Raw genomic sequence first — 26,607 nt, 5'->3', positions numbered from 1 at the left:
AAGCTGCCCTTTGGGCCCAACCTCCAGTACATGCAATCAGCAACCTTGGTCTCATGAAAAGGAGGTCTGGTGAGAATCAGGGACCCCCGATAGATGACCGCCACTCCCCCTCCCCGACTTCCAACCCTCGGTTGCTGCGCATATAGTACCCAGCTGGACACATGGCCTCAAGGATGGGAGCCGTGGCCTCATCCAGCCAGGTTTCCGTAATGCATGCCATAATGCATGGTAAGATCATAATGCCATGTAGCGTAGAAAATACCTTGTTCTATGTAAATCTTGGGGGCTTCTCCAGACACCCTGTTTATTGACCATTCATCCTGATTTGCTTGCACAAAGGTTACACAGTGGTTAAACTACGTCCAATTTTCTGATCTGTTTATGGGAAGGTTATATGACAATGAACATTCATCCTCATTTGCTTATGCCATATAAGCAATATCTTCCCATTAATCATTTTTTCATCCCACGCTTTACAGTTCAATTCCCTATTACTTTCCCAATAACAAAAATTCTGGGTTTTTTTACAGTAGATTTGTTGGCGCATCCACACTGGACATTTAAAGTAGTATTATAGCACTTAAAGTAGTATTATAGCACTTTAAACAATCATGGCTTCCCCCAAAGTATCCTAGGAACTGTAGTTTGTCAAGAGTGCTGAGAGCTGTTGTTGTTGTTATATGCCTTCAAGTCAATTACGACTTATGGCGACCCTATGAATCGGTGACCTCCAAGAGCATCTGTCATGAACCACCCTGTTCAGATCTTGTAAGTTCAGGTCTGTGGCTTCCTTTATGGAATCAATCCATTGCTTCTTTGGCCTTCCTCTTTTTCTACTCCCTTCTGTTTTTCCCAGCATTATTGTCTTTCCTAGTGAATCATGTCTTCTCATTATGTATGATAACCTCAGTTTCATCATTTTAGCTTCTAATGATAGTTCTGGTTTAATTTGTTCTAACACCCAATTATTGGTCTTTTTCACAGTCCATGGTATGCACAAAGCTCTCCTCCAACACTACATTTCAAATGAGTGGATTTTTCTCTTATCTGTTTTTTTCACTGTCCAACTTTCACATCCATACATAAAGATCGGGAATACCATGGTCTGAATGATCCTGATACATCTTTGCATTTGAGGTGTTGGGAGGCCCCTATTCCCATCAGAGCTACAATTTTCGGAGTCCCCCTGGAAAGCAGGATGTAACTGTTAAAACCGCTCTATTAAGGGAATAGGGGTCTCCAAACAATTCTCAACACCTTTAACAAACAATATCCAGGATTCTTTGGAGCCATGACTGTTTAAAGTGCTGTAATACTGCTTTAAATATATAGTGTGCACTTTAATTCAATTTAAATATATAACTAATTTAAATAGTGTGCTTCAAACCCTCCTACACAATACTGACAGTCTGGAGGTAACCTAAGATAAACTGTCTCTAGTGCTGTATGCATTTATTTTAAGCTGTTTTTAACTGTGACTGCTGTGCCCCAAGACAGGTTAAAATACTGTAAAATGACAATGCTCAGCAGCAGTAACTGGTGAAAACATACTCATCCGAGCTTTGCTATTTTAATTTATACTTGCAGCGGGCCGAACAATGTGTGGAGTGTATGCACTCTGAACGTTTCCTCTCCATATATTACCGCTGGTGACCCACTCCACCCCTGAAAGGCAGAAATTCAACCAATCAAACTTTTCCCAACATGGCGAGACAGCAGAGAAGACACGCTGAGAAAAACTCAGAAGCGCAGCAAAGAGGCGGCCAGCCTACCCGGCAAGATCTGCGCTCTCCCTTCCAGTTACCTCCTCCAGTCAGCGGGGACGGGGCTCTCGTGACGCAAGAAACTCGGTATAGGCTGCTTCATGTGGTAATCGGCCCGCCCTGCATGTTACGATTTCCTAGCCTGGCGGAAGTGCCCACGAGCAGCTTCTTTCGTCTCACTGGTGTTAAAACATCTGCGCCTGGTGCTGCGCCAAAGGTGCTGTTGCTTCTTCCGTGCGAGAGCGGCTATACCTGGTTTCTGTCTCAGAAATGTCGGGAGCCGGCCTCCAGCAGCCGAATGGGGAAGGTACGTGCTGGAGAGGGGCTGGCTAGATTCTTGCCGCCGTTTTCTTCTTCCCCGGGCTGGTGGTGCTGATGTCGGTGTCCTCCGAGCTCAGGCCTCCTTTATTGTTTTTGGTCTTTGGGTTTGTTCTGGTTAATCATGTTTCCTCTCTGATCCTGACCGCTCTCTCTCCCCGGTGTAGAATGGGAAAAGTCACGTTTGGTAGTAAAGGACAATATTGCAACGAGGCCAACCAAGACCAGATAAAGCAGCCTGGCGCGAAAAGTCCACAGCGAAAGAGAACAAGCAATAGTTTGTCCTGCTTAATTGGTAGTGGCCCCGCTTTCGAGAGACGCACGGGCTTATTTCCACTTTTCCCTCCCATCTCTCTTGGACTTCTTATGTCTGCAAGAGATAGAAAATACAGGTTATGAGTTAACATATCATGTAAGTTTCATCTTCCATTCTATTGCTAGAGATAAAGCCAATCTGTATGAGTTTTCCAGTGTGGTGTTGTGGTTAAGGTGTTGGACTATGACCTGGGAGACCAAGGTTCAAATCCCCACACAGCCATGAAGCTCACTGGGTGATCTTGGGCCAGTCACTGCTTCTCAGCCTCAGAGGAAGGCAATAGTAAACCCTCTCTGAATACTGCTTTCCGTTAAAACCCTATTCATACGGTTGCCATAAGTCAGGATCCACTTGAAGGCAGTCCATTTTCATTAATGGAGAGTGCTGATAATTAATGGGATCAAAATAGTGTGGAAGGGAATTTCATTCTTTCCTGTGCTGTGGTCCTGATGAACCCCCCTCGCCCCCCCTCTGAAGGTGTTACTTGCTCTGGGGAGGAAAACCCCACTGGTATGAGTGGGAGATTTGCTTTCAAAGCAGACCCTAAGCTTCAGACTGCAGCTGCTCTGCTCAGCTCTCCTCAGCTGCTGCAATTCTCAAAACCCTGCATGTTAACTCTAAAGAGTGTAGTCTGGCCCACATGTCTTCTACTAACCTCATAAGATAGGTAAGGTATGCCATTGCATCTCCCATAGGCCAAGGCAACCTGCAGGGTTTGCTTCAATAAAGAAAGGCGTAATAAGATGCACCACTTATTACACCGCCACAAGAGTGGCTGTATACTATAGCCAGCAGGGATTTTTCACATTCCGCAATGTTAAATTGAAAATACCCCCGTGCCATTCTGATGCTTCCCATAAGCTCATTTCAAAACAAAACCTTACATAACTTATAGTCCTGAACTCAGAAACGCTTGCTTAACAACCCTGTCAATTTTCATGGCAATACACAAAACAGTCAGAGAGAATAGACAGTTCAAAGTGTAAAAAGAGAGAGAAAAACCTCAGAGCCCTTTTGGACTTTTTTCTCTGTTCTCATAATCTGTTGAAATTCATTAAAAATCAGCCATGTTCACAGAGTACCTGTAATCCTAATACTGACATTGCCCCATACTCTGACCTTCATCTGCTGCAGTTTAAAAGTTTAAAAAATGCCTGGCTGATTTTTAGTTAATTTAATAAATTTTGGCTGGGACCCAATGATAGCGCGGAGCATGTTCAGTAAGAACCAACTGTCAGAGTTCTAAAAGCCTCACAGCTGCTGGGCTTGCCTAATCAGAGGGCCACACCCACACCAGACTTTGATTTCATGTGAGACAGTCATGGCTTCCTTCGAATCCTGGGAAGTGTAGTTTGTGAAGGGTGCTAAGAGACTCCTATTCCCCTGAGAGAATGGTTTAACAGTCAGGCACTCTGATTGAAGGTCTGTGAGGGGAACAGGGCGTCTCCTAGCAACTCTCAGCTCCCTTCACTAACTACACTTCCCAGGATTCTTTGAGAGAAGCCATGACTGTCCAAATTGAAATAATGCCTGGTGTGGATGTGGCCAGGAAAAGCTTTGGTTTAAATTTGGGTGGGAGGCTACATGTGCCTGCTATAGAATAAAAAGGTGGGGGAAAGCCTGAAAAAGAATGATTCTGTTTACAATGTTTTCCTTTTGGAAAGGAAAGGGGCTTCCCTTCTGCCTAGTGCCCACCCACCCAATCTCCTCCCCTCCCACTCCCTGCCCCTTCCCTGGGTCAGTGTTGGACTACGACCTGGGAGACCAGGGTCCAAATCCCCACACAGCCATGAAGCTCACTGGGTGACCTTGGGCCAGTCACTGCCTCTCAGCCTCAGAGGAAGGCAATGATGAAATCACCTCTGAATACCGTTTACCATGAAAACCCTATTCAGATGGTCGCAATAGGTGGGGATTGACTTGAAGGCAGTCCATTTTCATTTTCAAACATGATTGCATAGAAATAAATCCCACTGAACTCAAAAAATATGCAAATGATCAAACCCACCCTCCCTTCTCTTTCCTCCTATCCCCTCCTCTTGCCCCTTCCCTCCCCATCCCCTTCCGATCCCCTCTTTCTCCTTCCCCTTTCTCCCCTTCCTCCTCCCCATGGTCAGTTTTACCTATCTTAAACATGATTGCATGGAAGTAAATACCATTGAACTCTATAAGCATGCAAGTGATCAAACCTTCTCTCCCCTCCACCTTCCCGCTCCTTCCCGCTCCTTCCCGCTCCCCCCCCCCATGGTGAGTGTTTCCTATCCTAACCAAGATTGCATAGGAGTAAATCCCATTGAAAATAAGCATGCAAATGATCAGACCTGCTTTCCCCCTCTCCTCTCCTCTCCCTGCCTCCCCCCCTGCCTCCCCGGTCAGTTTTACCTATCCTAAGCATGATTGCGCAGGAGTAAATAGCACTGAATTTAATAAACATGCAAATGATCAAACCTGTCCTTCTCCTTCCTTCTCCATCCTGCCTCCTCCCCTCCCAGTCCTCACCTCTGCATTTCCTCCCCCATGTTTTCAGTATAATTACTCTGTCATGCATCAAATCTCTGCAGGATTATTGTTATCCTCCTTGCAACCAAACCTATTTGTTTTGAAGCATGCAGTGGTCTACTGCAGTGGTTCCCAACCTTTATGAGTACAGGTAGGCCCCGCTTATACAGCAGGTTTCGTTCTGGACCCCTGCCGTAAAGCAGAACCCCATTCACTATAATGGGCCGTGTTGCGCAAAAATGACGCAAAAATGACACAAAAGAGCACGCCGTAAAGCAGGGCCCTACTGTACAGGACCCCCTTTATAAGCTCAAAAAATGCCATGACCCCCCCCCCACGCTAATTGTAATTTTAGCCTCTGTTAAGTGAAAAAATGGTGGGTGGCAAAATAACATCTGCAAACACCCCTTTCCGTAAAAAGCTCCCTGCAGACAGGGAGGTGTTGCCTTCTTTTTTTAATGCAAAGGATCATCAAATTGATATCCCTCTCCCCCCCCCCCCGTCTGAAGATTTACAGTCCTGTCTCCCAACACCAGTGGGTTACAGTGTTGTACTAAGATCCAGGTTCAAATCCCCATCTAGCCATTAAGCCGACTGGGTGACCTTAGGCCAGACACAGTCTCTCAGCCTGACCTCACAGGGTTGGCGTAAGGATAAAATGGAAAGGGGGGGACTATGTGCACCACCTTGAGCAGCTTGGAGGAAAAGTGGGATATAAATGCAGTAATAATTAAATAAATTCATTTCAGCTGAAGTATGTGGACCCTAACCTCAGCCAATCTGCTGAGCTTTTATAACAACAACAAATAATAGCAGCAATGTGGTAGTGGTGGGGATGCTAGATTATGAAGACAGAAGGGTGGATAGATTGAGTAGGGGACTTTTAGGCCTTGGAATGATCAACAGAACGGATGACCTGGTTAGCATACACTTGGGGAATGAGTGGAGCAGAAGACAGATCAGCGCACACACACACAAACACACCTGCCCCTCCTGCAAGCATCTGCAGGCGTGCATGCATTTGGGCACATGGGAGGGAGGAAGCCCTCAAGTGCTGAAGCGTCTTGGAGAGAGAGGTTGGGGACAGAATGTAGGTGGAAGAAAGGGGGGATGTTGGCACACACACTTAGCCTTAGAGATGGGGGGTAAGCAAGTCCTCAGCTTCCTCACTGCTCCTTGGCTCCATCCGGGCCGAAGTCAAGATCTAGGCCACCTCACAAATAAGATTTTTTTTAAAAAGGAGATGGCAGTAAATCAGGAACCAAGAAAGGCAGACAGGCAGGCTGGCTGGCTGCCAGGAAGGAAGAGGGAAAGTAGCCTTGCTTCTTTTTGCTTCATGAAAAGTCCTCTCCTCTCATTCTGAGTAAGGGTGTCATCAGCAGTGGCAGTTTGAGGAGATGGGAGTCAGTGATAGTAATCCCTTCTTCTTCCTGGTAGCACCTCCCTCAACCTCCTTTGGCATCTGCCACATGTTTCATAGGCAGATACCTGCCTTCAGCACATCTGAAAGATGCTCTGGTGCCTCAGCAAAAGTCCTCCCCTCTTGTTTGGAACAAGGGGGAGGTGTCATCTGCAGTGGCAGTGGGGAACAGACAGCATCCAGGGAATGAAGACTTTTTTAAAAAAAATCATTTATTTACTGTTTGTGGCCCCTCTGGATTACTTCACGGGCCCCCTGGGGGTCACGGGCCCCAGGTTGGGAACTACTGGTCTACTGTATATATTTGATTAGAGATAAGGCCCAGACGGTGAGATGCACAATCCAAGTTTGTGTCGTATTACTGCTGCTTCTAATAACTGCTTCTAAACAGTTATTCACTAGCTGACAAAAAAACCTTGTGGTTTAAGAATGTACCTATAGCCAATAGATATTTCTATCAAACTTGAAAAAACAGGGAAAACGGGCACCTATAGTGAATGCACCAGACCTGACTTCCTCTCTGAGATATTACCCTGCCCTACAAATCTGTAAAAATGCAAACACAGTCCAATCCACTTCCTGTGTAGCTTGGAAGAATTTGGTAACATGCCTCTGAGCATATGGTGAGTAGCGACAACACCTGCCATTTCCAAAGATGGAGAATTACATTTTTGTATGTTTGTTGGTGTACTTTGCTTCTTTCCTGTGTTACTAATGTTTCTACAGAAAATCTAACCTAGACAATTATATTTCTCTCATTATTCATCGTAGAAATCTGTCAGATTTATTCTTATTAATTTCAAAGCCTTTTTATTGGTCAGTGTCATATGATGGTGAAGACAGCCTTTTGTGTTTCAAACTGAAGGTTATGTTCTATTTCTATTTTGGGTGCATTAACAGTTGAATCTGAAGCTGCAGTTTGATGTAAAATCAGACTGATTACAATATGTTGTAACTTAAGGAATGAATCTAGCTGTTGGAAAAAAGAAACTTGGCTTGCCCAAGATGCATGTTTTCAGCCTGCTATGCTTAAACCACTCCACTTAAGGAAAGGTGAGCATGGTCAATTAAAAATATAGAATACACCTTGAAATTTGCTAGAATATATTTTACCTCCCACTGTCTTATCTTGTGCTGACTGAGGCACTAATGTCCATTGGAGGCTATATTGCAAAATAGTCAGTGCCATTATTCCACAATTGTTTTTGGAGTTTTTTTAGTGTAAATTATGCAAAATGTTGCTGTACTTCACATATTCACAGAAACAGAAGCAAAAGAAAATGATTTGCTATAGGAAACTTCACTATTGCAAAGCAGATCAAGCATATTTAAAGTGACTGTAAACTATATCAACTATCTTAATATTGCTGCTTCTTCCATGTTAAAACAAGATCAGCACAGCACATGTCTTGTTTCTGTTATTTGGGATGATTGCAGGTGTTGCCACCACTCACCATATGCTCAGAGGCACATATTACCAAATTCTTCCATGCTACACAGGAAATGGATTGGACTGTGAAAGATGAGGCCAAATTGTGTTTGTAGCTTTACAAATTTGTAGGGCAGTACAATATCTCAGAGGCAGTCAGGTCTCCTGCTCCCCTGGTGCATTCACTATAGCTGCCCATTTTCCCTGCTTTTTAGAGTTTGATAATATCTGTTGGCTATAGGTTTGTTCTTAAAACACAAGGTTTCTTTGCCTATTAGTGAATTTCTCTGCTTTTTAATCCAGGAGGTAAAAAATGGGATCCTGTGCAAGTTTGCTGAGAATGATCGATCATTTGCACGCTTACTGAGTTCAGTGGGATTTACTCCCCTGCAATCATGCTTAGGATAGGTGAAACTGACCACAGGAGATGGGAAAGTTGGTGCTTGAACTGGTACCCATCAAAATGAGTGGAAAATGCTCATTGACCTCCCTTGCATGTTGGATGGAAACCAGTAAGTGATTATAAAAGTGCAATAGATCTTGTAACATGATGCTTTCAATCTGGCAGTGTTTCCTGCTCCAATTTTCTAAATGAAATGTTTGGCAGGTAACATTCTAGTCTTGCCATAATCTGTCTCTGTGGTATTTTAATCAATAGCTGCAACTCTGATAAACCTCAATGTTTTTATTTGCTGGTAAGAGGATGGTGAATGATCTGGAAACATATTCTGCTGTAACACTGCTGAAGTTTAATGTCTGTGAACTTTATCATTGCCTGGGTGGGAGCCTCCGCAGGCTGCTCTGAGCTTTCCAAAAAGCAGTGGGATGTGAATGTTTGTTAAAACTCTTGTTCTGTTTGTAGCTTGGCCACACAGGAGTTGAGGAATTTCTCTCTATGCTTATGAAGAAGCTCATATACTAATTATTCATGCCTAACTATTTACATTTTAAGACTTTCTTATTCTCTTCAGCAACAGGCATGAAAGCAGAATCTGAAGAACAAGTTCTGGTGCATGAAGAATTCACTTACATTTATGGAGCAGCTACACAGGTTTTAAAGTGTGGCCCTGGGAAAGATCTCTGGAAAAATGAAAATGCTCCCAGACTCTTATTTCTAGTTATCCCAGGTAAGTTTTGTGACTTTTTTGTTTACTGCAGCGGTTCCCAACTTTTCCCCCATGGACGACTTGAAAATTGCTGACAGTCTTGGTAGACAACTTTTCTGCCTGTTGTGCTAGATGCTGCATGACTTTTAAATGTATTGTTGGTGCTTTTCTTTCTTATATATTGTATTTTATTATGCGACAGTTTGAATTCCATAGAATTCAAATTGGGGTCCAATAAAATAAAAGAAATAAAAGAAGCAATAAAAATACAATTAAAAATCAACATGAATATTTAATGGGATGAATGTGCTGTGTCCCACCTTCTGTCACAAATCCACAGACAAACTGCAGACCACTTGAATGAAGTTTGCAGACCACTGGTGGTCCATGGACCACAGTTTGGAACCCCTGGTTTACCATGTGTATTTTCTTGTTAGAACATATTCTGAGAAGTGGAAGATCTGGAGGGAGAAGGACTTGGATACAGTTACATAAAACAAATTAAAAAGGGGGAAGCATATGTGGATCTGAAAAGTTTTTGTGTGATCAGAAAAGAATGGATAGTGATAGAAAAATTGTTTGAGGACTTTCAAACAGATGCATTCATTGTTTTGAAATCTGCTATTGTATCTAAAGTTGCATACATACCACACTTTTAAAGCACATTCAAAGCACATCCAAATATCCTGGGAACTGCAGTTAACCCTCACTGAGCTACAGTTCCCCAAACCCCTAACAAATGACAGTTTCCAGGATTCCTTATGTGTGTGGGTTGAATATGCTATAAAGGCATGGTGTGTACACAACCTAAATCTAATTAATTGGTTTAATGTGAGACAAATGAGCAACTAGCTGTACAATTCTATGCCTATCTACAAGACGTAAGGCCTACTGAGTGAAATGGGATTTAGTCCTAGGTTAATGTGCATAGGATTGCAGCCTTAATGTTTAGTTGTCTGGCATTACAGCAGAGCCCCGCTTTTCGGCAGCCCGCTTTTCGGCGTTTTGCTAATACGACAGCTTTCAATTAAAGTAAGGCCCCACTCATACAGTGGTTGTTCCGCTTTAACAGTGTTTTTCAGGCGGGCGCCATTTTATTGACTGAGTTTCGCTTTTCGGTGGGTTTCGCTTTTAGGCGGGGGTCTGGAATGTAACCCATTGTATGAGTGGAGCCCTACTGTACTATTAAAACAAGATTTCTTTAATGTTTATATCCTATATTAAGATGTCTTATCACTAAGCCATAATTTAGTGTTATGAGAACTAGCTTCAGCATACCTCGGATTTGTGCAGCTCCTCCTCTGATGCAGTAGCAAGGTGGTATTTGAAAGCTTCTGCTTTTGTTTTTGATTGTCCAGTTTAGTGTCTTGGCCAAAGGTGTGTAAACTGTGATTTATCTTAACTATAACTTGTGGATCTGATTTATAGTTAATATTAACCACAGTTCATGGTTCAGCTGGCCCACTAAACTATGGTTAATCTAAAGAGAAGCTGAAGTTTCCAATCTCCCCATGGCCAAAATGGGAAGCACTGTCAGGATATCCTGGAAGCCAAGAGTCAGAATGCTTAAGAGCAGAACAGAATGGGAGCAGCAGGGACATAGAAAATCATAAGGGGGGGGTGGACAAAGTGGGACAGGAGTGGACAATGCAAAAAGATTTTCATAATCCAGTTCCGAAAGCAGGAAGTATCACTTGGCCATTGTTTCTTGGAAAATAGGGGAGAGGAATATAAGGATCTAGACTAAGAGTGACTAACCTCCCTGTAGCCCTCTGGTTGTTGGATGGATTACAGCTCATCATCCCCAGTCCAAGATTAGGGATGACTGGAGTTGTAGTCCAACAACATCGGGAAGAAGGCACCAGAATGGCTACCCATGATCTAGGCTTTCTTTTGCGAGCCTGCACAAATCTTCTTTTTCTATTCAGAGCTATTTTATTAGTTCAATTGCTCTCTGTGGGGAAGCTCTAGCGTTATAGGAGGGGAAAAACAGAACAATAACCACTCTTTCCTTTTTTAAAAAAAAATTGCTGCAGAAGCTCTCGATGTTGGAATTTGATGCATTTAATGTACACAGTTCTTGCCATACAGGCTTTGCAGGCAGCATTTATTACAAACCAAGTAGAATGTAATGAAAGCAATTGTGCTTTCTGACTGTAGCATGGAAACAGATGTGCCAGAAGATGGTGCTCTTTTAAAGATAAGCAGGAATATCTTTTCCATATTGTTTTGATGAGCTTGTTTTTAGAATCTTTAGTTAATCTCTGGTTAATTTTGAGGTATAATAAATTGCAGCATATGTTCTGAAATAAATGGGAAGGGGTTGTAGTTCATTATTGAATATACTTAAAGTATGATGTGCTGCTCTTGACACTCTCTTCCATAAACCTTTATGTACCGAAATTGGAAGTGTCCCCGATATGTACATTCTTGTTTGTTTGATTGGGATTACAGGACGATAGGAATTTAGGCTAGATTGTCTGGAGGGCTTTCTCAGTCCCAGATCATTGGTTGTTTCCAGTGCTTTTGTTAAAAAAAAAATCATGAGTCGGCTCATATTTTGATAAAAGTGTTGTGGGTGCCAGCACAAAATGTTTGCCAGTAAAAGCGATGTTGGTACTCTGTACTGGTGATTAGCATCACAAAAAAAGCACTGGCTATTTCTATAGCAGGGGTTCCTAAATTGTGAGCTGTGGATCACCAGTGGTTCATGAGTTTCATTCAGGAGGTCCATGGTGTGTCTGCGGATCTGTGGATGAAGATGGGGATGGAGCATCCATCACATTAAGTATTCATATTCATTTTATTGCTTTTATATCTTATGTTGTTTTACCATTTGAATTCTGTGGAATTACAATTGCTACAGCAGGCAGAAAAATCATTAAGTGGTCTGCCAAGACCATCAGTTTTCAGGTGGTGAAAAAAAGTTTGGGAACCACTGTTCTATGCAGTTGGTTGGTAGCTGTAGTGTGGCTTAGCATGGGCACAGAACAAAGTGTGCTGCTTCCAAACTCTAGTGTCCTGCTTTTCAAAAGTGTTGTATCAGAAGGAAAATGGGTTTTAGTGACAAAAATGTAACTAAAAAAAAAGAAAATGAAAACAATGTGGAACTGTACCTTGGAGGCCTTTGCCCTGCTGGTTTTAGCAAAAAAACTCCTGAAGGACCATTAAACATCTTTGGATTATCAGGAGCATCTCTTGTCCCAGAACCCCAATTAGTCTATTTTACATTCATATATGCCAGTCTCCTAAGGGTTTGATGGAATTGGAGCATGGGTGCAGTGCCTCACTGCAAAACATTTCCACAGGGCTCAGTATAAGCAGGTATGCATGCAGGGGGCCAGTGCAGGGGGTGGGAAATCTGGGAGAAAATGGAAAGTATACACAAAGCTTCCTTTCTGTAAACCGTGCCTGTTAGTCTGTATCCTGGTCCTAAGTGTAAGAAAAAGGTGCAGCATTTATATGAGGAAAAAGAATGATGAAGAGGACTGTGAAGTTCATTCAGTAATGAGTAAGATGTGATAAGGGCATTTGGCTTTGTATTGTAAACTGGCATGAGGAAGGTGATCCATGTTCCCTCAAGAAGTCTGTGCAGACTGATGGATGGCAGTGCACAAGATTGTACTTGTTCTTTAATAAGGGTGGAAGGCCACTTTCATCTGTGGTATGTTATAACTGATGTTGTAACTCTGCCGAAATGCATTACAGCATCAGCTATATTTTATTTATGTATTTATTATTTAATTTATATCCCACCCTTCATCCCAGCAGGAGCCCAGGCCGGCAAACAAAAGCAGTAAAAACAATTTAAAACATCATAAAAACAGACCTTAAATACATTAAAACAAAACAGCTTTAAAAACATACTTTAAAAAAACTTTAAAAACATCTTAAATAAAAAGGGTTGAAAATAATATATCATATGTTCATGTAATTTTCAGTCTGCATGAGTAGCAATTACAATTTTAATTACTTGCCTTATTGGGCCATTATCCACAATAGACTAACTAAAATATGTAACTTGTCCCTTGGGTCCTCCTCTGTGCCTGAGGACTGGGAAGTGGCAAATGTAACACCAATCTTCAAAAAGGGATCCAGAGGGGATCCCGGAAATTACAGGCCAGTTAGCTTAACTTCTGTCCCTGGGAAACTGGTAGAAAGTATGATTAAAGCTAGATTAACTAAGCACATAGAAGAACAAGCCTTGCTGAAGCAGAGCCAGCATGGCTTCTGCAAGGGAAAGTCCTGTCTCAGTAACCTACTAGAATTCTTTGAGAGTGTCAACAAGCATATAGATAGAGGTGATCCAGTGGACATAGTGTACTTAGACTTTCAAAAAGCGTTTGACAAGGTACCTCACCAAAGACTTCTGAGGAAGCTTAGCAGTCATGGAATAAGAGGAGAGGTCCTCTTGTGGATAAGGAATTGGTTAAGAAGCAGAAAGCAGAGAGTAGGAATAAACGGACAGTTCTCCCAATGGAGGGCTGTAGAAAGTGGAGTCCCTCAAGGATCGGTATTGGGACCTGTACTTTTCAACTTGTTCATTAATGACCTAGAATTAGGAGTGAGCAGTGAAGTGGCCAAGTTTGCTGACAACACTAAATTGTTCAGGGTTGTTAAAACAAAAAGGGATTGCGAAGAGCTCCAAAAAGACCTCTCCAAACTGAGTGAATGGGCGGAAAAATGGCAAATGCAATTCAATATAAACAAGTGTAAAATTATGCATATTGGAGCAAAAAAATCTTAATTTCACATATACGCTCATGGGGTCTGAACTGGCGGTGACCGACCAGGAGAGAGACCTCGGGGTTGTAGTGGACAGCATGATGAAAATGTCGACCCAGTGTGCGGCAGCTGTGAAAAAGGCAAATTCCATGCTAGCGATAATTAGGAAAGGTATTGAAAATAAAAGAGCCGATATCATAATGCCATTGTATAAATCTATGGTGCGGCTGCATTTGGAATACTGTGTACAGTTCTGGTCGCCTCATCTCAAAAAGGATATTATAGAGTTGGAAAAGGTTCAGAAGTGGGCAACCAGAATGATCAAGGGGATGGAGCGACTCCCTTATGAGGAAAGGTTGCAGCATTTGGGGCTTTTTAGTTTAGAGAAAGGCGGGTCAGAGGAGACATGATAGAAGTGTATAAAATTATGCATGGCATTGAGGAAGTGGATAGAGAAAGGTTCTTCTCCCTCTCTCATAATACTAGAACTCGTGGACATTCAAAGAAGCTGAATGTTGGAAGATTCAGGACAGACAAAAGGAAGTACTTCTTTACTCAGCGCATAGTTAAACTATGGAATTTGCTGCCACAAGATGCAGTAATGGCCACCAGCTTGGACGGCTTTAAAAGAAGATTAGACAAATTCATGGAGGACAGGGCTATCAATGGCTACTAGCTGTGATGGCTGTGCTCTGCCACCCTAGTCAGAGGCAGCATGCTTCTGAAAACCAGTTGCCGGAAGCCCCAGGAGGGGAGAGTGTTCTTGCACTCGGGTCCTGCTTGCGGGCTTCCCCCAGGCACCTGGTTGGCCGCTGTGAGAACAGGATGCTGGACTAGATGGGCCACTGGCCTGATCCAGCAGGCTCTTCTTATGTTCTTAAAAAGTCTTCCAAATTGATTGTTGGGAGTTGGTTACTGAACAAATCACTCCTGAGTAGTAATAGATCTTCAGATTGGAAGCTGCTTTGCTGCTTCTGTGTTGAAATGGGCTAATCTGTGTAGGAGATGGCACATTCATCATGTTCAATATTCATATATTTTTAATTGTATTTCTATTGCTTCTTTTATTTCTTGGATTGTATTTTATTGCATTACAGTTTGAATTCTATAGAATTCAAATTGTAATCCAGTAAAATATAACATATATAAGAAAGAAAAGAAACAAAATAATACATGTAGAATAGCATGTTACAGTTGCTATAACAGGCAGAAAAATCATTAAGTGGTCTGCCAAGACTAGGGATAACGGAGAAATTCAGTTCACATTTAAAGTCAAATCTATCAAATCCACACTTTCTGAAACAATATGAGAACAGAAACATAGCCATCCTTCAAATTTCACACTTTTCCAAATTTTGCGATGCACTTCTCCACCCAAACAATGTTTACAAAACTGCATACATTAGGAAGAAATGTCCATAAAGATTAATATATAACTGAAGGAGAAATTGCTTGCAGAAATGTGTGCATTAATAAAAAAAGTGCATACAGATATGGGTTCATTAGGAGAAATTTGCACCAAAATGCTGAAGAATTTTCACGAGGATTTTTTAAAAAATTTGCAAATTGCTAAAGAATTTTGGAGAACTGATTTTAAGATTGGAAAAATAATAAATGGAAAGAACCAAAATTGACTGATCCTTCAATCCTTAGTCAAGAACCTCAGCAATTTTCAAGTGGTCCATGGGGGGAAAAGTTTGGGAACCGCTGGTGTAGATGCTGCTTAAGTAGCCATATCTCATTGACATGGCTGTCTCAAATGGTTGTGCTATTCTTGTCCAAGCGACAGCATTATTTCATCTTGCTCAAGTGATATATGTTTGACATACAAAGGAGCCATATGTATATATAGAACAAGAAATTATTTTAATTGTGCTTACTGAACTTGAATCAGCTGTTTGTGATCAGTGTTCCATCTATGAATCTGGTGGCCTTCTGTTTTAGAGGTGGATAAATGTCATTCCGATCAAGGTTACAAATGGGGACTTGAGCAGTCCTTCATATGTAAAGTAATATGCTTCCTAAAGACTAAAGTGGGCAATGACTAGTAATGTTTTGAAGAAGGATGAAAGGTACTGGCTTCCCAAGCCAATGGAGGAACACTTTGGAATGAAGCAGACTAGAGAAAAACTTTGGGGGGGAGCAGGGAACAAAAGTCAGAGTAGAGTGTTTCTGTTTAGGGTTCTAGTCATTCCATCCCTCATTGTTTTTGTGTTCTCCCCCCTCCCCACAACAGTCAGCATGCTTAGAGGCACAGAATGCTCAGATCTCATTGGGCTGCTTTTGAGGTAGCGTGGACACACAGGGTGCCCAGTCCCAACTACATTACAGTCTTGGATTTTTTCCATTGGTTTGAACAGACAGCTCTTACTTGCATCCTTGGGCCCCTTTCCCCCAAAAATGTCTTGGTGTGAATCATGAAGGACTTATCTAGACAATGAGATGGTTATCTCTGTTCTTTTATATCTGTGTCTGTCCTCCTTCGCCAGCCATTCTATCCAGTTTCCCCTTCCACCCTCTTTTCTGTCTTTTGCTTTCAACAGACAATATTCCATGGGCTCTGAGCATGCTCTGTCCTCATTTGGTTATTTTGAGATTTGTCTGCCCCTTTTGGGTTTTTCTAAAGCTTTTTTTGGACTTCTGCAAACCTTGATATTCCCCCCGGGTCTGCTGATAGTTCCGTCTTGTGTGTGGCTCTTGACATTTAGGATGATGTCGTCTTGTCTTTAATACTTTAAATCCATTTTTTGTCCAAAGAGTTCATAGTGCCCTGGGGGTTTTCAATTTTTATTCTTGCCGCAACTCTGCCAGGGAAACTAAGCAAAACAGACATGCATTCTTCACGTCTGACACCATACAGTTTTCCCTACGTGTAGTTTCTCTGTATATGTGTTGTGGAGCAAAACATGTGAGTGGCCTTCAGGTTACTCCATAAGCCCGTCATGGAAAACCACATGTTTCATTTTAAGCTCTGATTATCAGTCATTTTTAATAAGTCAGTCAGCATCCCAAACTTAGTAGAATAGTAGAGTTGGAAGGGGCCTATAAGGCCATCAAGTCGAACCCCCTGCTCAATGCAGGAATCCATATCAAAGCATTCCCAACAGATGGCTGTCCAAGCTGCCTCCTGAATGCCTCCAGTGTCAGAGAGCCCACTACCTCTCTAGGTAATTGGTTCCATTGTTGTATGGCTCTAACAGTTAGGAAGGTTTTCCTTATGTTCAGTAGAAATCTAGCTTCCTGCAACTTGAGCCCATTATTCCGTGTCCTGCACTCTGGAACAATCTAGAAGAGATCCTGGCTCTCCTCTGTGTCACAACCTTTCATGTACTTGAAGAGTGCTATCATATCTCCCCTCAGTCTTCTCTTCTCCAGGCTAAACATGCCCAGTTCTTTCAGTCTCTCCTCATAGGGCTTGGTTTCCAGTCCTCTGATCATCCTTGTTGCCCTCCTCTGAACCTGTTCCAGTTTGTCTGCATCCTTCCTGAAGTGCAGTGACCAGAACTGGATGCCTAACCAGTGTTAAATAGAGGGGAACTAATGCTTCACACGATTTGGAAACTATACTTCTGTTAATGCAGCCTAAAATAGCATTTCCCTTTTTTGCAGCCACATCACACTGTTGGCTCATATTCAGCTTGTGATCAATGACAATTCCAAGATCCTTCTCACATGTCGTACTGCTGAGCCAAGTATCCCCCATCTTATAACCGTGCTTTTGGTTTATTTTTCCTAAGTGTAGAACTGTGCATTTATCCCTGTTGAATTTCAATCTGTTGTTTTCAGCCCAATGCTCCAGCCTGTCAAGGTGCCTTTGAATTTTCTTTCTGTCTTCCACTATATTAGCTGTGCCCCCAATTTTGTATCATCTGCAAATATGATAAGCATGCTCTGTACCTCCTCATGCAAGTCGTTAATAAAAGTGTTGAAGAGCACTGGACCCAGGACCGAGCCCTGTGGTACCCCACTCGTTACTTCCGCCCAGTTTGAAAAGGAACCATTGATAATCACCCCTTGAGTATGATTCTGGAGCCAACTGTGGATCCACCTGATAGTTGTTTCATCCAGCCCACATTTAGCTAGTTTGCTAATCAGAATATCATGGGACACTTTGTCAAAAGCTTTGCTGAAGTTGAGATATATTTTGTCCACAGCATTCCCACAGTCTACAAGGGAGGTCACCCGATGAAATAACGAGATAAGATTAGTTTGGCAGGATTTGTTCTTCATAACTCCATGTTGGCTCCTAGTAATCACTGCATTGTTTTCAAGGTGTTTACAGATTGACTGCTTTATAATCTGCTTCAGAGTTTTTCCAGGGATTGATGTTAGGCTGACTGGTCTGTAGTTCCCCAGTTCCTCCTTTTTGCCTTTTTTGAAGATAGGGACAACATTAGCTGTCCAGTCATCCGGCACTTCACCCGTCGTGATTTCGCAAAGATAATAGACAGCGGTTCTGAGAGTTTTTTAGCCAGTTCCCTCAATACTGTAGGATGTAGTTCATCGGGCCCTGCCAATTTGAACTTATTCAAAGTGATTAGGTATTCCTTGACCATTTGACTATCAGACTCAAGCTCCAATCCTGCCCCTTCTACTTCATGTTTCCCGGGAGGGTCATAGACCCTTTTCTGGGAGAAGACTGAGCCAAAGTAGGAATTGAGCACTTCTGCTTTTTCTTTGTCATCTGTTGTCATTTTGCCATCCTCATTGAGTAGCTGTGCCACCATTTCTTTTCTCTGTCTTTTACTATGGACGTACCTGAAGAAAGCTTTTTTGTTGCCTTTAGCATCTCTTGCTAACCTCTGCTCATTTTCAGCTTTAGGCTTCCTGATGCCATCCCTGCAATTCCGTGATACCTGCCTGTACTCTTCCTTTGTGGCCTCGCCTTCTTTTCCCTTCCTGTATGTGTCCTCCTTTGTTTTCAGGTCCTCTCTAAGCTTTTTGTGAAGCCACATTAGCTGCTTCTGCTGTTTCCCCCCTTTTTTCCTTGTTGGAATTGCTTGCCATTGCACTTTTAGAATTTCCTTTTTGAGAAACTCCCAGCCATCTTCGACTCCTTTTCTCATTAGGGTGGCTTGCCATGGAACCGTACTTAAAATTGTTCTGAGTTTATTAAAATCAGCTTTCCTGAAGCCCAGGGTGCGCGTATGGCTACTCCCAGCTTTTGCTTCTGTTAAAATCAAGAATTCAAGTATGGTGTGGTCACTTTCCCCCAGAGTTCCCATAACTGCCACTTCATCCACCAGATCATCTCTATTGGTTAGAATCAAATCCAGGATAGCTGATCCTCTGGTTGCTTCCTCCACTTTCTGTAAGAGAAAGTTATCTCCAACACAAGTCAGAAATTTCTTGGAGGGACAGTATTTGGCAGAATTTGTCTTCCTGCAGATATTGGGATAATTGAAGTCCCCCATTACTACAACATCATGCCTCCTTGAAACATTGGCATTTTGCTTTTCAAAAGTTACATTCTGATCTTCTCCTTGATTGGGTGGTTGGAAGTAGACTCCAAGTACCACATTCCTTTTATTACTCGCTCCATTAATTTTAATCCAGATACTCTCGGTGGAGCTACCAAGCTCATTTTCCTGTATTTCGTGCAGGAATATATATTTTTAACATATAGTGTGACTCCACCTCCCTTTTTATTCCTTCTGTTCTTTTTGAACAAGTTATATCCTTCAATGGCTGTATTCCAGTCATGTGAATCATCCAACCAAGTTTCAGCTATACCTATCAAGTCGTAATTACCCTCCTGTATTAAGAGTTCAGGTTTGTCCTGCTTGTTTCCCATGCTCTGCGCATTAGTATACAGACATCGAAGACCATGTGATTTGTGGCTTGGTTTCCTTACTACATTTTTCTGTACAAACAACCTCAAGCTGGATCTCATATTTATGACCCACTCAGGTCACTAGAGGGGAGACTCTTGTTGGAGGAACGTAAAGCATTATGTGCCCCAAATAATTTTTATTGTTTGTGGGAGAATGAACAGAGGGCTATTGAGATCCAGTGCTGGAATTAGCTTATTATTGTTCCATGATTATTGTTGTTGGTCTGTTCCAAATATTATTTTCGATTTCTAGCTGCAATTCTCACCAACTGAAAAGACTGGGGGCCAAGATGGCGAGCCAGAAGGACGCTTAGTCTGGAGCTCCACACTTTATCTCCCAAGGACCCTTATTTTAAGAACAAGCAGCTATATTCTATATTCTATTTCTGCTGGAGACAACTCTATACTTACTTGAGGCGACTGCTGACCTTGGAAGATTGTTTTCTTTATGATAGCGCCTTGTTGATATCTGCTTTCCTCATTTCGGCCTGGCGTCATTCAGAGTTGCACCAAGTAAGTTACCATCATAAATTTCTTCATTTATCACTGGATGTCAATAACATTGCTAAGTTTTCAAGCTGTCGCTACTTGATATTTATGAGTGTTTACTCATTATACGTTGCTTGCCGCTGTGTTGCAGAAATGGCTCTTAAACCAGCCTCTAAAGTAACTCTTAAGGTGGTAGCGCTGAAATATGGTGTTTACCAGAAATGATTATAGGAACTTGGGGATTGTTCCCTCACTCGAACTTACTGCTGGAAAGGGACGACCTAAGCAGTCGAAAACTACTCATTTCTATCCCCCTAAAGAGAGTATTGAAAGAAAGAATAAAAGAAAGAAAGATAAAGAGCCAGACAGAGAAAATTCTCAACATTCAATCCCAGTATTGGACTGGTCATTGGACAACTTTGGGGGTCTGCAAACTGATGGCTTCCACAAACTTGGCACAAGAAATAGCTAGGGCGGAATGTATGGATCTGCAAGGTACAACTAACTTGTCCAAGAATGACTGTCCAATTGAAGAAATTGAAGAAACTGGATTAAGTCTTAATCATTCTTCAAAAGCCCCGGATCATACTGGATGGGAAACTAATTCAAGTAGTAAACCTTCTGCTCATAGTGAGCCGTCTAAGGACCCAACCGCCCCTCACGAAGGAATTGCCCCTTTAATTGAATCGTGGATTTTTATGATTGCAAGAGAAATAGAACTCATTAAAGCATTTTTAGCCAAATCTAACCAACTATTAACTACACTGGCTGAGGCGTATATAAAATCTGGGCGAATGAGTAAGGACGAAAACTCAAGGTCACTTTCCTCTGTTGCCCCCTCGCAATCTAGGCAAATCAAAAATCCAACCCTGAGGGATAATAAAAAATCCAAGAGGAAAATTATAACGAACCGGAGTAACCATTCAAAGATGAATAAGAAAAGCAAAAACGTTAAACATCTAAAAATCCGTCATAATACCAATAAATTATTCTTTTGAAAGCTGTTTAAACTACTGGATACCACCCTAAAGTGGGATGAGAAGCTGGCCTCCAGGAATGCAGCCAAGCCTAAACAAATTAAGCCTAAACAAAGCAAGGGTGGGAATAATAATACGCCTTGCAAGGACATCGTAGCCCCCCCGTCACCCCCTATTATCAATACCATTCCTCTGTCACAGGAGCTGGATCAACAAGACCCTGGGTCGTTCACACCGCCGGAACTGATAATAGCTCCGAAGTCGCTGAAAGATTCGAATTGGTGTCTAGTACTTAATAAATGCAAACTGGTCTTATCGAATTATCCCAAACCCATAGGTTTTTCATCTCAAAAAGAGCACAAAATCCATCTTTTAACAATCATTGAAAGCACTACCTTTGCTCCAATTACCATCGAAGATATATCTCAAATAGAATATCTATTTTACGACTACGCCACCGCCCGTATGGTGGTGACTTTCAATGAGCCGTGCAAAGCCAAAATGCTTTATGATGATAGAGACGCATACGCCGGAGGCATATTAACTTCAAGAATGAGAACCTTGTGCTACTCCAAGCGCTATTCATTCACTCACTCTCTAACCGGTGAGAATGGAATATTGACAAACCCTGACAGAGTGCCGGAAATAAATCTAATTGACCTTGAAATGGAGGAATGCTGCTCTCCTGCCAAATTCCATGGTCCACGGCTCTTAGAGACAAAATCTGGGACAGGGAACTGAAATGAGATGATACTTCTCATTGAAGAGGAGAAAATGCTACTTAATCCCTTCTCTATCTTACCTCCAGTAGCCCAAACTGAAATTATAACAAGGCTCAATACTTTAAAAACTCTCTTAGAAAGCAGACTGATCTCTCCTGTGAACGAGGGCCATAATGAGATAGTACATACCAAGAAGGAAGATCCTGCGATTTTGTATGCTGATCACCCTATAGATCTAAAGGATGTAACAATTGGACCAATTGAACCTAAAAAATCTGCCCCGTCCAGATTTCTGCTGAAATGAATTTAACAGCTTTAAATATGACACAGATCCTCTCCAAGCAGGAACTGCTTGCTTCCCCCAATGTGGAAGCTGTTTTTCGTGTAACTCCTTCATGGAGACGGCTTAATGAAAATGAAGAGGGGTTCCCTCAGAAGATAGACAGCTTTAAGAATTGCTTGCCAAATTCCTTGAAGCCAATAATATCTAATGTTAGTAGAATCGACCCAATCTTAGAAAAAATTACCCCTATTGAGTCTTTTCTGGAGTTACCACCTGCCTCAATGACAAGGCTGAACTCTCCATTTTTTCAATCTGTCTCAACTTGACAATCACCTAAGCATCTTATCTCACAATTAGTAATTCTGTCTTGGAATATCTCTGGCTGGAAGAACAAATCTTCTGATCCATCTTTCCTGGACTATCTCAAAAAACATGATATCATCCTTCTCCAGGAGACTTGGTCATGTGGGGAAATCCACCTGAACGGGTATGCGTCTTACTCTCTAGCTGCAACCCCAAGCACTAAAGGTGGATGTCCTAAAGGAGGACTGAGTTTGCTCATTACTACCAACCTATGAGCATCTATCATTAACCCAGACTCCCTGGTGGGTTGGCTGCTTCGATAGCAATCAATTTCAAGTGGGCTTGGATACTACTTGTAAAAGTCTATTTACCTCCTTGCCGACAAAAAAAATCTGCCAAGGCCGCGATGTTAAGAGTAGCGGAATATATTGCCAAGTTGACAGCTTTATTCCCGGCTGCTATGGTGATTCTAGCGGGAGATTATAATGCCAGAATAGGTCCGAGTGATGAAGTCCTTTAAAGAATCTCTTCCAACAACAGAGGGAACTTTTGATATTCCAGTTAGACATTCAAAAGATCAAGGCACCAATTATCTCGGGCTTTGCCTGATGCAGATGCTGAATAATCTGAGCTTGATATCGGTAAATGGGCGAGTTGAAGGAGATAACAATGGAGAACTTACTTTTCTATTTGGTGCTAGAGCTTCTACCATCGATTTTTTCATCGTCTCCCAGGAACTCCTATACGCAGTATCTACCTGTTTAGTGGACAATCGCCCTGAAAGCAACCACTTACTGCTAGTTCTCGCCTTGTCTTGTGGCAATCAAATCATATATGCTGAACAAGAACCAATTCTGGATGAAGAAATTGAAGTACAAGCAACACGTATCAGATGGTCGGCTTACTTAGAAAATGACCTAAAAGGGTTATTAAATTCTGACAGCTGTCTTCTACTGTGTGAAGCGCTCATAGCTGCAACCTCTGCCAATTTCGCTCTAGATACTTTTCAGCAATTGATTTTGGTCCTACAAAAGAGCTTATTCTCCAAATCTGTAACTAAGCCCTTCAGATCTGTTTACCAATCCAAACCTTGGTTTGATCACGAATGTGTAGCTCAGAAGAAACTTCTTATTGCAAAGTATAGAGCGTATAGAGATAATAACTCTCCACCGCTACTCATAAAATAGCTGGAGGAGGAGAAACGCTATAAACACCTAATTAAAGCAAAAAGTCTCTAGCACAAAAAGAAGGCTGGCAAAGCCTGTTGAAAGCATCTAGATCAAAGGATACATCTACCTTTTGGGAAATGGTTGCAAAGGGATGGGCTAACCCTTCAATTAACCTGGATTATCATATATCTGTGACTACTTGGGAAGACCATTTTACTAAAATTTATGCTAGAGAACAGATACACCATCAATCACCCAAGTCTAATGGCCATAATTTCCCTGATTGGCCCCATGTCACACCTAAAGAAATTATCAGTCTAATTGCCAAACTGAAAACAGGCAAAGCACCTGGGTTGGATAATATTCCATCTGAGGTTTTAAAAACTAATGCTGACTGGTGGGCACCGGTTTTAGCTACCTTATTCACATGTATCACATTCTGATGTTTCTGTTCCAGAAGATTGGGGCCTGGCAATAATCATCCCTATTTTTAAAAAAGGTACTAGATCTGATCCGGCCAACTACAGACCAATTAGCTTGTTAAACATTATCGGCAAGATTTACGCTAGCCACTTAAGTGAGAAACTTCAAACCTGGATGGAATAAGAAAACATCCTGGCTGAGGGGCAGGTGGGATTTAGAGCTGGCCACTCCACGATGGATCATGGTCTTGTCTTACAACACCTGATAGAAAAATATACAGCGATCCCTGGAGGAGCCCTTTATACAGCCTTTATTGACTTTAAATCAGCCTTTGATTTGATACCTAGACATAAACTTTGGGAGAAATTTGAGTCTACTAATATTGATAGACGCCTGCTTGCACTAATACGCTGCTTATATGAATCTACCCATCTACATATTAGGTGCAATAAAACTGGCCACCTATCCAGGTCCATCCCAACTTTTAAGGGTGTTAAACAGGGATGCATTTTAGCCCCCATGTTGTTTAATTTATATATCAACCACCTGGTTAAAACTCTTATCACCTATAGGAACTCATTATCCTAGTCTGTCAAAGAGGCCTTTATCCATTCTCATGTATGCTGATGATGTTGTCCTTCTTTCGCTGACACCTATTGGACTGAGACGATTGTTGAGTGCCCTTGCTAGTTACTGTAAAAAAAGAACTCCTGGAAATTAACTATGACAAATCAAAAGTCATGGTTTTTACCAGGAGGAGATTATAACATCGATGGCAGATCAATGATCACCCTATAGAGCAGGTCACAACTTATAGATACCTTGGGATGATATTTCATTCCTCAGGATCATGGCGACCTCAAATAAAAAATGCTACTGCCAATGCACACAGAACTGCAAAGGCGCTCCTCTCTTTTTATTATAATAAAGGACAGCATGTTCCTTCTGCTATTCAGATCTTCGTGGCCAAAGTCATTGCCCAATTATTTTATGGCGCGCAAATAGGTGCTTATGATAATTACGCGCCCTTTGAAATAGTTCAGACAAAATTTTTGAGATCGATTTTTGGCATTCCATCTTGCGTCCCCAGTGCTATCCTACGTTTAGAAGCGGGGCTTACTACGATAGAAGCCCGTATATGGTTGCTCAAATTTAAATTTTGGCTAAAACTGCTGTTTGTACCTGTGGGATTGGCCCCATTAACGTTAACTGATGTTTTTTGCTCAAAATGGAAAAAGTCCTTAACTACTACATTACTATCCTTAGGGTTCTCCCCCTCTATGATCTTGACATTGGGCTATTCCAAAGCAAAATCTCACATACTCCAACAAATTTATGACACTGAATTGCAAGCCTATTTAGCTCGAGCGGCAGCATATCCCGACTTCAGGTATAATACAAGGCCATTTGCTTCTGCTCGCTATTTGTTTAATCTGACCGTTCCTAAACTCAGATTGGCATTTACGCTTGCAAAATTTAACATATTACCCTCGGCACTTTTGGAGGGCAGGTTTAAGAAAATCGAATACGCTGAGCGGGTATGCCCTTGCGATAATGGAGCAGTGGAGTCGGTTGGCCATGTTTTACTCCACTGTCCATTTTATCGTGACGTCCGAGCTGCTTTAATTACCCCAATTCTCCCAAGAATCTCTATTAGAGATGAAACTTTTTATGTGGACCACCTCCTGTCAGACCATAGTTCCCATGTATCAGCTAAGGTAGACAGCTTCTGTGCTGCCGCCATCCGCTCCAGAAAGTCTTTGGTAGCTTCTCAACCTACATAAGAACTTGAATTGGCCTTTTCATCTATAGGGTGTAACTGCCTTAAGTTGTTGGAGAAGCTTGCCCTCTAAATTATTCTCAGGGATATGGTAATGCGTCTCACTTTCCTTTTTTAAATAGAACTTTTTAGAACTTCTTGGACTTTTAAAGCCGATTTCTAATAACAATCGTTGTTTGTATAGATGTATTAATGTTTGCTGGTCTATGACTGTAATAAATTTATTATTATTATATTAATATTATTATTATTATTATTACGTTTTTCTGAGGACTGTTACTGGGCCCTATTAGAGCCGATCTCTCTGTTCCCATTACTGTGCACAAGCCTTCATCAGTCATTACCACCAAGTTTACGTCTCCCTCCCCCTTAGGATTCAGTTTAAAGCCCTCCTGATGTGGCCAAACACATTCTTCCTAGTCCTTGTGAGATGCAACCCATCACTTGCCAGCAGTCCCTCTTCCAGGAACCATAGCCCATGGTCCCAGAATCCAAATCTCACGTCGGCACCACCTTCGTAGCCATTCATTCACATGGAGTATTTTTCTTTCCCTTTCTACCCCTCTCCTAAGTACTGGAAGGATGGATGAAAAAACTATCTGGGCCCCAAAGTCCTTGAGTTTCATTCCCAGAGCTTCCAAGTCTGATGTGATTTCTTCATAGCTTCATTTGGAAGTAGTATTTGTTCCCACATGGATGAGAAAGGGATACCTGTCGCTGGGCTTGATGAGTGATTGGCAACCCTTCTGTCACATCTCTAATCCATCCTCCTGGTAAATAGCATACCTGGCGAGTCCACAGATCTTCTCGGCATACTTGGGTCTCAATCTTACGCAGTAGGGAGTCTCCCACGACTAGTACTCTTCTTGTTGTGGGGCGTGATTTCATTGCCCCTGCTTGATTGAGCTTCAGCCTGTTGCTCGTTGTCGCGTGGGGTCTCCTGTAATTCTTCCACCACAGGCTGTTCTCCAGTCTCATCCTCGAGTGGTTGAATGCGGTTCCATAGTTCCACTGGTGAAGGGTGTCTTCTAGCTCTTCTGCTCCTGTCATCC

The 26,607-nt window shown here is 42.1% G+C and overlaps 1 protein-coding gene across 1 annotated transcript in view; it reads left to right on the top strand.

The window, feature by feature from the left end:
- The first annotated feature begins 1,686 nt into the window (after window positions 1–1,686).
- Window positions 1,687–26,607, top strand: part of LDAH (lipid droplet associated hydrolase) — a 157,455-nt gene continuing 132,534 nt past the window's right edge. The window contains exons 1-2 of the mRNA XM_061622689.1: window positions 1,687–2,070; window positions 8,717–8,872. Coding sequence (XP_061478673.1) covers window positions 2,034–2,070; window positions 8,717–8,872 — 193 coding nt within the window. The 5' untranslated portion in view covers window positions 1,687–2,033. The remainder of the gene's footprint in view (window positions 2,071–8,716; window positions 8,873–26,607) is intronic.

Source organism: Rhineura floridana, chromosome 4, assembly GCF_030035675.1.
Source record: "Rhineura floridana isolate rRhiFlo1 chromosome 4, rRhiFlo1.hap2, whole genome shotgun sequence".
Taxonomy (NCBI): Eukaryota; Metazoa; Chordata; class Lepidosauria; order Squamata; family Rhineuridae; genus Rhineura; species Rhineura floridana.
The sequence above is the reverse complement of the archived record's forward strand: the minus strand, read 5'-3'. Positions and strand labels throughout refer to the sequence as shown.